Source organism: Centruroides vittatus, unplaced genomic scaffold (assembly GCF_030686945.1).
Source record: "Centruroides vittatus isolate TY-2023 unplaced genomic scaffold, ASM3068694v2 contig_1159, whole genome shotgun sequence".
Lineage (NCBI taxonomy): Eukaryota > Metazoa > Arthropoda > Arachnida > Scorpiones > Buthidae > Centruroides > Centruroides vittatus.
The window spans coordinates 1,841,348-1,856,932 of NW_027120745.1; the positions used below are offsets into that span (position 1 = coordinate 1,841,348).

A 15,585-nucleotide genomic window follows, 5' to 3' on the forward strand; every position below is an offset into this window, starting at 1 on the left:
AATATTCCTGACTGACCAGTATTGCCCTCGGTCATTTTACAAACTAAAAGTAAACAACAGGGCGTGCAAATTGGTCAACAAAGAGTTAAAAAGTGAGTGAAAAAGACTCTAGATCCATGTTCGAACCCGGCATAAGTATTAATAGTTCTCTCTCAACTTGAAAAAGGTGGGTTTTCGAAGTAAAAATATTAGACTTGGAACAGTAGAAATTAAATTAAAATAAATAAATAATAAAAAAATAAATGAATGAGTAAATAAATAAATACATTATAAGTATTTATGAATAAAAACAAATCATACACAAGAGAATTGAACCCGAGCACGCAAGCGCAGGAGTCAGGAGTGTTACCACTCACGCCACAGCACGCTGAAGCGATAGTACGCGTAACTTATACATAACGTGCTAAAGAAAACCTTAACTTCATTTTTCTCGATTACATTTGAGTATTGCATTTTAGTATTTTACAGGTAGTACACGCACACAGTGTACTACCTGCACACCGAAGATAATCAAAATCCGTTTCCCCAAAGCCGTAGGGTCTCCTTGTAAGTCTGATTAGTTAGAGTGATTCGATTAGCTAGGTGTACACAGTAAAATACGTTGACTTTTGTCAAAATTTTAATTTTGTTGATTTTTGTCTAAATTTTGATTTGTTGATTAACCCAGTCCATGCTGAAAACCTTTAGCATTAAGTAAATAGGTGGAATTCGTTATGCGGCGCATTTTTGCGTTTTTTGGGTAATTTTTTAAATCGCGATATTTCGCTTCAATATCGCGCTATATTCAATCTGTTTTTTGTGTTTGATTAAAAACATATTACAGTTTACAATTGTTTAATTTTTAGTTTTATACATATTTAAAATAATAAGTTTACGAACAAATTTGATGTTTACAAACAAAAGAAAAAAAAATTCATTTACAGGGAATTGCTGAACTTTGTACATCTATTAGATAGAAACATCTGTCCTCTTTTAAACAAAATAAACCACAGCTCTCTACCTAGAGCAGGGGAGAAGTTATTGCCATTATTCACACTATGTCTGTAATTACTTAGCTGGGAGAGTAGTGGATTGTTATTGTGAACGACACCGATTAGTCAGCTGTACGACTGACACGGCTTTGCTCTTATTTTTGTAAAATAATTAAATGTATTCAAAATATATATGAATTCATTTGACAAAAATTTTAAAGCCAATTAACAGCACGAACATCTTCCATACACTTACTATAGGAAGGTGGAGTTTCCCGGGAATATTTATCGCTAGATAGTTTTAAAAACATATTTTCTCATCTAAATATTGTCAAATTAGCTAATTTAATGTCTAAGTGCATTAAATTAGTTAATTAGAGCTAAAAATCGATTTAAAAAGCAAATTGACTGTGATTGTTTACATTTTACTTCGAAGGTTGGAGGCGGGCTTTTTGCAGCAATTTTTTTCTTTCACAAGTCTGTGATTAGTTAAAGTAATGTCAACAAAGACAGAAGATACCCAATAAAACCTTAGAAGAAGTTTTCCTTTGATTGTTTTCAGCCAACTGTGTAGTTAACTGCGAAGATTTACTTTATAATAGTAGGGGAATGTATTTACCGAAATATTTATGGTCCAGGGGTGGTAACAAAACACATTGGCTTAAACAAAGTTAATCGACCTACAGAAGAGCGAATCAAAGCTAAGATCACTGGAAAACTCTAATATAATGCAAATTAATCAAATTTTTTGATTAACTTTTTAATTTTTACTGATTGGTATGTTTCGCATCACCAATAAATGAAGAAGTCACGTGATACATACCGATCGGTAGCTAACCGCACGGAAAAGGTTAAAGAGCTGATTTCTGTAAGACTTTCTTATTTTTTATTTTTTTTATTAACCCTCAATACCGAAATAATCCCAAGATCTCGGGATTGACTAAGTATAATCCTGAAATTCCGTGATTAGAAATAAGGGCCAGGATCGAATTCCCTAAATACTTGTAACTTATACGAAGACTCTATGTATAAACTATTCTGTGCCAGAAATTTTTGCCTGTTTTGACAGGTGCCCATCAAATGCAGGTGGTTGCCTAAGCAGTTTTTACTGTATATAAATATACAGTAGAAACTCGATTATCTGAATTTGATTGGATTAGGGTCTTTCAGATAAACAAAATTTTGGATAATCCAGAAACTTTGTTTTTTGTGTGTTTTGGGTACATCAAGCACTGTGCGTTTAAATTTTAATGAACAATAAATAGTGTAATGCAATTATTGTATTTAAAGGTAAATTAATTTACCCAAAATGTAACTTGAATTAATATATTATACACTGTATATAACCTAATTTCCTTGTGCAACAATCAGCAGATGACATAGTGATTTCTAATTACATAGAGAGTTTGGTCTTTCTATACTCTGTGGTATGTACAGTGTTGCATGTTTTTTTAACTGTTTTGGATAATCAAGTTTCCACTGTATATATTTATCTATTTCATTATAACTTTTTATATTAATATCCATTAAGATATTTAAAGAATTCAAAAACTTTTTTCACTTATTGTATAGTAATTTAATTACAGTTTATGTTATTTATTCTCCATTCTATCTGTTTTCAGTTTACTATTAAAATTTAAAAGTAAACATCTTTCAAAACACGAATGCATTAAAAATAAAATGTTTTATATTTAAGTAATAATTTTTTAATATTATAACTCTTAACTTTTGATTAAGTAAGTTCAATCATTTTAATTTTAAAAATAAATAGAATATTGCACGAATAAGATATATTTTTTTGATATTTTAAAGTTACGAGTATTCGAAGTATATAAAAACAAATTTCACAAATTTTTTGGAAAAGGCACCAGTTTATCATCAGTTACTTTAAATGATATCATATTTGTGTAAGTATTAATATTATGAAATAATTATATTGAAATAATATTTAGTTAAAATAAATGGTTTAATTGTACACATCAATAGTTTTGAAGTTCTTAGCGAAAAATTAGCCGGAGAACCAGTCGTTGAATTTTCTGTTGTTCAGGTATTTTAATTAATTAAATATTGCTTTTACTATTTATGTTGTATGTATTTAATTTTGATATGCGACTTGCAGCGTATTACCATGCCATGGCCAGTATTACGTTGTTCTTATTGCAATCGAGATTGTCCACCAGGCGGAACAAAATTGAAACGATGTACGAATTGTTATAGAGCTGGCTATTGTGACCAGTAAGTAATACTTTTTTAATTGAGTAGAGTTTGTTATTATTTTATTTATTTATTGAATTTTTGACAAATATGTAAATATTGTAAAAAGTGAATTTTTGTTCTGTTTTGATGATTTTTGTATATGTAATTGATTATTCAAATTTTATCACATTATATATTTTGAGGCAAAGTGTTAGCAAAATCTCTTCTATGTGGCTTAAAGAATTGAGTTAATTTTCAAAATTTGTTTGGTCAATTTTGATTAAACTTTGTCATTTTACATTATATAAGACAGGGAAATTAAAAATGTAATAAAAATTGGGAGTTCATGATTTCGTTTTTGAGATACAATAAGGTTAAAGTGACTATATCCAAGATTGCTAGCATAAGTTCATGCAATTTTTTACTGTGACAGTCACATCACCAGTGACGATGTCACTTCCACAGTTGCAACAAGTGATTGTTACAGATGACCCTCAAAACAATGTTATTGACTTGCTAGTGCTTTGACTTAATTCTTAGTTCGTGTTTGGACAGAAAATGAACTGTGTCTAACGAACTATCCCATTGTGTTGTATTTTGATTTATTTAAATTTTTTTTTTAGTTAATGTGAATTTATTATAGTTTTTTAATTTACTAATACTAAAATCTTTTCCAATGCAATAAAATTTTATATTGGAAAAAATTTATTTTACAGATATTTCTATTTTTTATCTTTGTGATTTTGCAGTCTGATTGCCTGTTGGTCTTAGTACATTTTCTTAAGATTTAACCAATATTCAAGTTTATTTATAGCTTAAAGCAGGAATTTTTAGATTTTCATATGCATGTTCTGGTACTGGTACTGTTTACAACTTATTACAGTAAAACTTTGTTATTTTGAAATTTGAGACCAAAAAAACAACTTCAAATTATCTGGGTTTGAATTATCTGAACTTTTTTTGAATTGAAGGTTTTTGTAATTCTTGAATAAAATTATGACATTATTTTATATAATTTCACCCATTCATTTACAAATGCATTAATATTACAAGTTATTACTTAGTAATTTAAGCTATTTTGAAAAAACAGTCAGCTGGTGTGTACTTAATGAAAACATAACCAAATTACATTCAAAGCAAGATCTGAAAATAACATATGAGAGAAGCTTAAGAGCTTCAATAAGAATTACCACAAATTTTGTCTTAAGTTTGAGAGTATAGAAATCATCTGATCTGATGAAAACAAGCTCTATTAACGGCTAAAGCTATAAACGTGCATTCTATCGTGAATATAGACATGTATCTAATGGATTTTGAAATTATTGAAAAATAGATTTTTGTGAAAAATGTCCAAAATAATTAAATGCCAAACAGATGTCTTCCATAAAAATAAATAAAAGTAAAAATAAATGATTTTCATTAGCAACATGTACAATGTCTGAATGACTTTGAATGGGCATCTAATAAATTAACAATGTGTAATCAGTAAAACCAAAAATGAAACTGCCACTTGGACATGGAAACTTTCCTTATAAATGTGTAATATGATGGAAGATTTTGAATTAAATGATATTTTTGCAGGTCACTGGACCAGATAATCACTTTGAATTTAATCCCCATTTCAAATTCATATATTAAATACATACAATTATGAAATTTAATAACTTACTAATTTGAGATTTGTAAGATTTTTTAGATATTTAAAAATATTTTCAGGTGTTAAGTTTGTCAAATTATTTTATACTTCAAGATATATAATGAATTATATATAGGAGATTTATAATGATAACTTTATGCATTGAACTGAAAGCATTAAATTGTTAAATTATTTTGTATAAAAATTTATATAGATTTAATATTATAAATCTTTTGTTTAATAGTAATAATGAGTGATTGGTTAATTACAAGAAATTTTTTTTTAACTTTCATACTGAAATAAAAATTTTTTTATAACAATTTTAAAGAACTTGTCAGAAATATCATTGGGTGCAGCATAAAAGTCATTGCAAGTTAACACCCGAATTTGTTGGCTGCCCTTTTATTATAAGTCTACCTAAATCTAAAGCAACTTTTTCAAAGATCTGTCAACAAATGGAAGCATTTTCAAGGTAAATTTTATTTATATTTCTAATTTAATAATTTAAATTAAAGAATTAACTTTTAAAATTTCTTCACTTTAACGTAATAGTTTAATTAACTCTAATTTGATGCAATCTGTATGATAACTTTAGAAAGTGGTGTATTGTTGATGACGTTAACACATTTATATATTATTTATAGTGACATCATCACCATGCCGGGCTGCAGTTCTTAATTATATTTTTTAAATTTAAAATATATACACTCCACTTCAAATTAGTAGTGTCTTGTCCCCCTGTACATCATACTTTTCCTGTTAGCAACAGAGTCATGCTGGTTATCTAACTTCTTTCAGGGGAAAATTTTTGAATTGAAATAATGTGACTTCCAGTTTGCATCAGAAGTTCACATATAGTTATTTGAGGCCTCCTTCCCTAATCTTTCCATATCTGGTCTCAGTGTTCATCTGTCTAACTCCATTCTCCGATTAAGGAATAACAGATGACAGTGGGATTTATAGGTCTACAATTTTGTACAAATTGCAGCTCAATAAAATGAATTATATATATGTGAAATTTCACTCTAATAATAATTGAAATAAAATAATACTTTTAAAAAATATTAAATCATAATGTGCTTTGATAATAATCATCACTGTTTTTAAATTCTTCCTAAATTGTGTTTGAATATATTGAATATTTATTTTCCAATTTTATGCATTTAAATATCGTTCTTTAAAATTGTCAATGCTTTTTGGGTAATAGATATTTAATTTCAATTGATTTTGGTGAAAAAATAAAAGGTATGGGGTCTTTATTTGAATTCTTTCAGTGGTTTCTTTCAATTTTACATCTAGGTCCTAGAGTAGCAATTTAGCATTAAGGCCAACCAACTTTATCTGCTCGGGCTTTGGATTAATGGTGACAATAGTCGCAGCTCTCCCTTGCCTTGGGCTTTGCAAATAAAACTCTTAGACATCAACAACAAATGTTCAAATTTACTCTTCTTTTTGTTGGAAGGTTTGTTGAGAAATCCATAAATTGGCACTAAGTAACAAATTGAACAGTCAAAATCACATTTTGGTATCATCATGGAGTAACAGCAAAATAAAAAGAAATTGGCACTAAAATTTGGTAGATGGTACTATGGTCAATATTGACAAAACTAATTTATTTAAAATACTTTGATTGTCTTTTTCACTGTTGAAAAGTACATGCATTTATTTTACTAATACATAATTCATTTTATTATAGATTCTACAAAATTAAAATGGTTTAGTTCAAAAATAAAAATGATTCTTAATTTTATTTTATTATTTAAATAAAATAAGTATTAGTGTAAGTATGAAAAAAGTCTTTTAATTAAAGAAAGCAGGAATTTATACAGTAGGGAGTGAGCAAGAGGTGTTCTAACAATAAAAAAAAAAAAACAACTAAATCACTAGATGGTGTGCAAGCACCCAACATGTTTGTTCCAAAGACTTAAAATAATACCTTTGCCACTCTCCACATTTGAAATATTGCACCTTTCTCAAATCTGTTTTCAGTGGCATCATCTATAGGGTAATAAGAGGCTTAATTTGATATTTGAACCATATTTTTAGTCCCAGTCTTTTACTCATAGCAAGTCTTACAGATTCAAACTCTCTTTCAATTAATTTCTCAGTTTTCACCTTGCAATGTTTATAACAGTGATAAAAACTGGTCTTTATTTCTGTGATATGCCTGAACATAATTACAGTACTTATTCAAAAACAAATGAGCAAGAGACTAAGATTTCCAAAGACCATATGTGTTGTGTAAGCATGGTGAAAGAGGAGGACAACTTAGTGATTGGAACAGCAAAAACCCTTGATGTTTTAAGAAAGTGAGAGCATTACCATTACCAGTTGCTTATTATTCTAATAGCAATGACTGGTTGCTGAAGTGGGACCAAAAACTTAACCATAAAATCCTTCTATTCTTTGACAATTACACCACATCAAGTGACAAGCACTTTAATTCACAAAAAAAAAAATCACACACTTGCCACTCAATACTATATTACTCATTCAATTTTATGAATAGGGCATAATTGGAACTATGAAAGCATATTATTCCCACAAATGCATGGTTGACTTCTGACAGTTCATGAAGGTTCTGATGGTTGACTCCGAGACATTGAAATTATGAAAATGAATGCAGAAACACTGTCTAAAGAGACGAATCTTCTAGATGCTCTTCACCTTTTTAAATAAAGCCAGAATGAAGTTAAACTAATTTCAATTTTCAACTGTTTTAATCACAGGGAATTTACTAAAGCTGCAAATGAGGGTGCAGCTAAAGAAGAAATGAAGGAAAACAATAATGATTTTAAGTCCTGACAATATGTCAAGTGTCTGATTTTAATGTTTGGATGAAAATTTATGAAGGCATCTGCACTGAAGAACTTCTTATAGAAGAAATCTATTCTGCTGTAATGGAGAAGGGGCTACAATGATAATAGTGATCTGGCTATGAAAGTTTTGAGGTCCACATAACTAACTTCCAGTAACTATTGTGGCAAATGTTGGAGGTCATAAGACACAAAGTACTGTACATTGTCAATCAAATGTACGATGCAATGTTCATACGAATGCTTTTTTAGTGATATATTATGTTGACATTATAGACATACAAAATAAATGAATTTTTTACTATCACTTGATACTATACAGGAGATGTTTTTCATTTTCTACCTTTATATATATATATATAGTCATCATCAATTATTATGATTACTTTGACTTGGTTCTGACTTGATCACAATAAGGGTGTCCATTGCATTTCTTATTTTTAATTCAGCAGAAAGGTTGTAAAATACAAAAAAGAAAATCAGTTTTATTTAAAATTAATTTATCTTATGTTTCTTTCTTATATATTTATATGATATTATTTATCTTATAAATTTTAATTTATATATGTTTTATTAATTATGTTATTTTTTCTAAAAAAAATAAATAGGTTTTATATGAAAATGCAATGAAACATTACAGTAAAAATTTGTTTGAAATATTTTTATATCATTATCATAAAAAAATTAAAAAAAAAAGATTTTAACTTGAATAACCTCATATTGCAATTAACAAATTGTGTATCTCTAATGTTAAGTATTTGTAAAAAATTTCTTTTATTTTAAAAGCAAATTGTGAATAATGTATATTTTGACATTTAGGTATTCTGTTGATGTATTTCAACCACCATTGCAATTACCTGCTTCTAATAAAGGAAGTTCAACTTGTACATCAACCACTTCCTTAAGTGAACAATCTAGTAATATGAAAAAATCTGACTATGGTAGCTTAGATTCTGGATTGTCAACTTTGAATCGTAGTAGTTGTATTTTTTCTTCAACTAATGAATTATCTCTTAATGAAAGTGATAATATTACACAAGAATCTGATTCTGTTCTTAGTTCTGATGATTTAACAATCTGTGCAACAAGAGATGATGAAAGCACTCCTCATAAAGAATCAACAGTTTCTATTGATACTGTTAATTCGACAGGCTTTATGAATTTTGAAAGATATGAAATTGGAAATAATGAAGATTCAATAGAAAAAGAGGTTAGCTATTTTTATTTTATATTTAAATCAGCTCGTTTCTAGAATTAAGAATGTTTATTATTTAAGTAAAGCATTTTCCTTTAATATTTTTTTTCGTAAAATGAAGAAACAATCTGTTAAATTTCTGTTATATCATGTCTACTTGGACCTTGTTTATTAATAGGACTTACTATATTGGTGTAGTTTCCAATTAGCTAATAGAGAACTTAGTCAAAAGTCAAAACAAAATATTTTTATTTCCAAGTTCTCTATTAGCTAATTGGAAACTACACCAATATAGTTAGTCCTATTAATAAACAAGGTCCAAGTAGACATGATATACAGAGAAATTTACAAGAATAAGGACAAAGGACATAGAGGTAAAAAGAATGAACAGCCAACTTTATATAGTTGGATTATGTCAAATAAACACAAAATGCAAACAGTTTGATGTCTTGTGTCTAATTTGATTTGTTTATTTGAAAATCAGTTTTCACTCAACCTGTGCTGACTAATTTATAACTATGACTAATTACTTGTGCATTCTTTTACAGCATAAATTTTACTTAGTTCTAATGCTAACAAATTTCTTTTCATTCCATAAAATCTTTATTTTATGTAATTATTTGTTATATTATTTCCAGCACACAATGTTTTTCATTAAATTTGTCATAAAAATTTTTCACAGTTAAATTATTTTTTAATTTGGGAGATGAAATAATTTTCAATTTCCATTATAAGAAATTAATTCAGTCAAAAAAAAAAAATTATGCCATAATTATTTTGAAAATGAAATCTTATTTAAACAGCTCATTCTATTGTTGTTTTCTCTTTTAGATCTCAAAAATATTTTAAACTAATCTTTATCATTTAGTAAAATAGTAGAGAAATAAAAACAAGTTAAAATTTAATAAAGTTAATTTTATAAATATAATTTTTCCTAAATGAGTGTTAATTACTGGATTTTCAGTCTATAATTAAGCTAATGGTTATAAATATATAATTTGGCCTAAAAGTAAGCAGACAGACTGTCATGTTGTTCTAAGATCAATAATTAGAAATTAAATTATTTTATTTTATTTATTTTAAATGCATTTACTTACTTTGTAACATGCTATTTGTAATAAACTATTGTAGCATCAATAGTTTATGCTATTTCTTCTCATTCTTAATAAGAAAAATTTGATCAAATGAATTATTTGTTTTAGGTTTTATGATAAATTAGAAGATAGTCCAGTTTTTAAAAACATTTAAACTAATGTGTAATAATAAGTTTAGGAAAGTTAATAACTAACTTGAAAAAATTGATAGATAGGATAACAATATATCTAAAAATAGATTTTTTTTAAAAAATTTTTATTCATTAAATATAATGAATAAAATTAAATATTCTTAAATAATATTCTTAATGAATTAGAAATTAAAATTAAATACTTAAAGTATTTAATTTTAGCTTAAATTATTGAAACTAGGTAGAAATATATGAATTTACACTACTGTATACTTGCATACTCTGATTGCTTTACTATTTTTGAACTACAGCTTATTAAATATGTTTTCAATATATCATTAAAATGATTAACATTTAATATTATTTTTGTTCATTCTTAGTTATTTTAATAAATTATGAAGTCTAAACAACTGATAATTATGTAAAAATTAAAAAGTTAAACAGCAGTTAATGCTCTACAAAATCTGTTTAAATATTTTTAGTTTTCATAATGCAATTGTTATACAAACTAATTTTTCAAATAAAACTCTATTATTAATATTCCATATTTCATATTTTTCTTTTATTTTTTAAGTACTATTGATATTATATGTAATATATATACAGGGTGTTTGGAAAGTCACTGTGCACTTTTTTAATCATATTTTCTCATTATTTCCAAAGACTTGGCCCTAACACTCACCAGATCTAAATCCAGCAGATTTTTATCTATAAAGAGCAGAAAAATCTGCAGTGTATTGCAATCATCTGCACATGCTGGATGTTTTGAAAGCAGCAATAACAGCATTTAATCAGTCTTTCAAGTGAGCAACCGATAGCAGTGTTTAGAAACAAAATAAGAAGGATCCAAGCCTGTATTGATGCTAACGAGGGTCACTTTCAACATTGTTTTTAATTGTCATTCATTTTACCTCCTGTATTTATTAAAAGACATGTTTCAATATAGAATATATTGAAACATGTCTTTTAATAAATATATAAGTGCACAGAGTCTTTCTGAACACCCTGTGTGTGTATATATTTATATATATATATATATTTTTTTTTTTGGTGTATGGAAAATTTTGGTGAATAAATCTTTTATTTAATTTCTTTTAGAAAGAAATAGATGATGAAAAAGATCATGTGTCTGAATTTTCTAAAGATGATGATAATAGTTTAAATAATATAAGTAATGTTTCAGAATTAGAATCTAAAAATGAACCACTCATAAGAGTAGTTTTTGGTAAACAGCAAGATAATATTAGTACAACACCTCCCTTATTTAATATCCATCCTGTTAATCAGTTTGGTCAAACATTAGCTGGTGCAGACGGTGAAAGATTTAGAGATAAAGGTAAATTATTTTATTATTATATAAGATGATATATTAAAAATAAAATGGACTTTTTTAATTTATAGGAGAAGAACCACTTGATATTTCAGGATATGATTACTTAGCAATGGATTGGAAAAATAATGAAAAAAAGCAAAGTTATGTACTTGTGCAATCAAAAGAATTGGTAAGAAATGTTTTCAATACTAAAATATTTTTATAAAATATTTATTAACTTTTTAAACATATGAAATTTAGTTCAGTTGGTGAATTTGATCATTTGCAGTTGATCATTATTTATTACTATGGGGAATAATCTATGAGTAATAGTAAAAATTCAATACAAAATTACATGGCTTATTTGATATTAAATACTATATTGTTTGATTTCATATTAGAGGTTACTTTATATTTCATCATATGAAATTAAGTTTAAAAAATTCACAATGAGTTGCTTAACTTTTCCAGCAATGTTTTGTGGTACCGTCTGTTATGATATTTTATTAAAAAACTTTTCATATTTATAATTATTATAAAGTGCCAAAAAGCTTAATTTTGAGGCTAGTAATGGGTTTTATAAAAAAAATTGTAAATGCTAATAACAAGTAAAATTGTCATTAAGTCCAATCCTATTTTCCTTTATCTCTCCACCCCTTCAATATTTAACTACCAAAATTTAATAGCATCAATCCCTCTAATACACAAACAATTTCCTGCAAAATTCCAGAAATTTTTGACAAAAAGCACAGCAGTTATTAATCTCCAAAGAGGGTGAACAAAATCATGCCACCACACACACGACACACACACACTAATGTTTATATATATAGAAAAAACCTCTAAATTTATTTGCATTTCTTGATGTTTCAAGGTTCTGAGCCCAAAAATGTAAAAATCTTCAGGGATCATGTTTTGACTGATCACCATACTTTCCCAGCTTTCTGACTGTGTTATATGTTAGGTCAGCCGGGGATACAGAGGTTGGAATGCACTTGTTGTATCACTTATTCAGCAGCGCAATTGTTAAGATTGGCCCACTGAGTCAAAAGATGGCTTCCTAAGACTTAAATGAGAAACAGAAGTCCATGAGGATCTCCTGCAAGTTGTTTTTCCTGATACCAGCCTAGTTATAGCATTAGACATGCTTGTAACCCTTTTAAAGGAATTTTGAGTGGGAGGGTCACCAGTAAGTGAAAAGGCTGTTAGCTTGGATTCGAGTCAAAAATGAGACCATGTTAGAAGAATAACAAGAATTTAATAAAATTAAATTAAAACGTACAAGAACAATCTATTCGAGACCTATCTCATGGAGAGAGTTTACAATAATCCTGAAGTTATATACTACTTCATCTAAATCTGAAGTTAGGTGTCTTTTCTTGTGGATCAGGAGCAATGAAATTTCTGTCGAAGTTCTTTAGAAAAATGGTGGATTTCTTTGACGGTGGATTGGGGTGACAACTTCTGGTTGTGGAATTGATCTTCTCTTCTCAATGATCAGCAGTGAACTCCCCAATCAAAGGAAACGATTTGGTATATTTTAAGGATTTCATCCAATCAAATGATGGATTTTTATATACGTCAACGGGATGTATGGGGGTGATTATAAGGGGTGAACATCCAGAGTGATGCTTAAGTTTAGTGAGAGAGTAAATGAGATTTGTCTGATAAATTTAATTTTATAAAATTGTTGATTCTTTTAAAATATAATATTTTCTTATGGAAATACCATACTTTTTCAAAAAGAAAAATTTAGATCAAATTCATAAATTAATCACTTCAAAAATCTCTTTGTAGAAGTTTTAAGTTTACAGCTATCTTTTTAGCCATATTTCTGGTGAATATTATTCATTGTAATTATTTATTCTTTATTTTTTAAATATTACAATGCAATGTCATCACAATAATGGAAGTTTTCCCTCCTTTAACAAGAAAACAAAACATTTTAAAATTTAAATTTAATTAGAAATATTTTGTTATCTAATTTTATTGTAAGAAATTTTTGTAATTACAGTAGAGAGTCGTTAATCAGAACCCTGGTAATCGGAATCGCCAGTAATCGGCGCGATTTTCAGTCGGACTGTGTCGTGCTGAATCGAACGTTTTTGATACTAAATTTACTTCTAAAGTATAATTTTCATGTTTTTATAGTCTTCAATATATTTATTTTGTTTGTACAAAATGCAGAAATAATTTTTAACGATACGATAGCCTCGATTATTATTATAAAAATTTTCGTTAGGCTTAAAATCGACGCAAATTCAACACGAAGCGACACGCAACAGAGAAAAATTCAACACGAAGCGACACGCAACGGAAAAAAAAATTTGAACATCGGACAGATTAATATATTTTTTCGTACATAATTGGTATTCGTAACAAATGACTAATCTGAACCACCCAGTCCCCAATTGATTCCGATTTTCGACTCTCTACTGTAATTAGTAACTTTCCGATTAAAGTTGATAAATACCAGATTATGATACATTATCAATAAATTGTAAGTAAATAATTATTGAAAGCTTATTAAAAATATTGTTAACAGTATAAAAAATGGTTATAGTTTATTTAGTTAACCCAGTTAAGATAACTTTCTTACTCATGAAAAATAATTAATCAAAAAGGAAGTATGACGATATTATCCATGATATAAATTTATTTTTAATCAAAATAATTTCCAAATAAACAACTTACTATGACACCTTACAAACGTGCAGCCCAATTTTTATTACTTCCAAACGTTTTCAGTCATGTTAAATGACCTTCCTGAAGAAAAACCAAAACGAAATAAAAACAAACGGTTAAAGCAACTGTAAAAATCAAACGCTTAGTACAAATCAAAAATTTTTACAGTTGCTTTAACCGTTTGTTTTTTTTCGTTTTGGTTTTTCTTGAGGAAGGTCATTTAACATGACTGAAAATGTTTGGAAGTAATAAAAATTGGGCTGCATGTTCGTAAGGTGTCGTAGTAAGTTGTTTATTTGTAAATATTATGCAGTCTTGAAAGAATTGCAAAGTAATTTCATTTTTGACAAGAAAAACTTCATCAGTTAATGCTTGGAACAAAAAATAAAATCAAATGATTGCATTTGAAGATAATTTTTCCAACCGACCTCAGTGCACCCGAAGAAGGCCTTTCAAAACGGCCGAAAACGTTTGTGCTTATTAATTTGTTTGCTAGAAACAGCGTGTGTAAGGTTTTTTGTGCCTACAATAATTTAAAATAAAAAAAAACTAAAACAAAACATTTGTAAAACTAGCAATTGATTTTTGTTTCATCTTATAAAAACATTGGGAGAACTATACTTCCCTCTGACAAAAAATGGCATAATTTCTTATGAATGCAAGTTCTAATGTAGAAATGTTGCATCTATTGTTAGTCTTAATATAGATGACTTTTGTCCCGAATAAAACTTTTTGATGTCTTAGCCTTAGCAATAATTTTATTTTGTCCCACTTTGGTTCATAACTGTTTTCTATGATTAGGGTGGCCAGAGCTGTTGTTGTTCTCTGGTATTTTTCATTCCTTTGGTGTTCTGTAATGCACTTGAATAAATTCCTCTGTGTTGCTGCAATATAAAGTAAGGTTCTGCTTCCCAGTTTTCCTAGTGGTATCGCATATACTTCTGCTCTCTCCTCTTGTACTGTTTATTGCTATCATTACAACACAATCTACACAGTATGCTGGATTGTTATCAGTAACTGGAAAGGCAGATTTTTACATAATTTAATAATTTAGGTGTGATGTTTCCTGCAAAGAATATTGGGATAGAAGAAAAACAATTTTCTATATGGTTCTAGAGTAGTCAGAGGATATAACTGATGTTTAATAACATTGTTGTTTAAATATTTAAATTTTGATGCAGAAAAACCACTATTGTGTGTAGATTTCCTAATTATATCTGTCTTGTTGTAATACAGCTTTAGATGAAGAATAAGTGTATGCCCTTCATACATGCAACATGAGTGCTGATAAGGAAAACTTTAATTTAAATTTAACTCCTTTGTTCAATTTTTTTTTGTCTCAAACATTAATCAATGAAGTTTTTCTTGTTAAAAGGGAAGGTACAGTACTTTAATTAAAAATAAATTTGTATCATGGATAATGTGATTTTAATTGCTTTTTGAGAACTAAGAGTTGAAATTAAGGTTTCAAGACTTAAATTCACGGAAAAAATATTAAAGATGCAAATTTTTAAGAAACTTCATAGTTTTTATTAAATAGAATAATTTT

The 15,585-nt window shown here is 27.8% G+C and overlaps 2 protein-coding genes across 2 annotated transcripts in view; one reads left to right on the plus strand and one right to left on the minus strand.

Moving 5' to 3' along the window:
* LOC136980625 (3-hydroxyacyl-CoA dehydrogenase type-2-like) overlaps nucleotides 1-15,585 on the minus strand; it is a 268,457-nt gene that overhangs the window by 157,620 nt on the left and 95,252 nt on the right. The gene's annotated exons all lie outside the window — the stretch shown is intronic.
* The window catches only part of LOC136980517 (ubiquitin carboxyl-terminal hydrolase 19-like), an 80,467-nt gene that overhangs the window by 36,518 nt on the left and 28,364 nt on the right, over nucleotides 1-15,585 (plus strand). Inside the window, exons 15-21 of the mRNA XM_067276650.1 lie at nucleotides 2,784-2,878; nucleotides 2,958-3,018; nucleotides 3,091-3,206; nucleotides 5,132-5,275; nucleotides 8,439-8,829; nucleotides 11,138-11,375; nucleotides 11,441-11,541. Of these exons, the coding sequence (XP_067132751.1) occupies nucleotides 2,784-2,878; nucleotides 2,958-3,018; nucleotides 3,091-3,206; nucleotides 5,132-5,275; nucleotides 8,439-8,829; nucleotides 11,138-11,375; nucleotides 11,441-11,541 (1,146 nt within the window). The remainder of the gene's footprint in view (nucleotides 1-2,783; nucleotides 2,879-2,957; nucleotides 3,019-3,090; nucleotides 3,207-5,131; nucleotides 5,276-8,438; nucleotides 8,830-11,137; nucleotides 11,376-11,440; nucleotides 11,542-15,585) is intronic.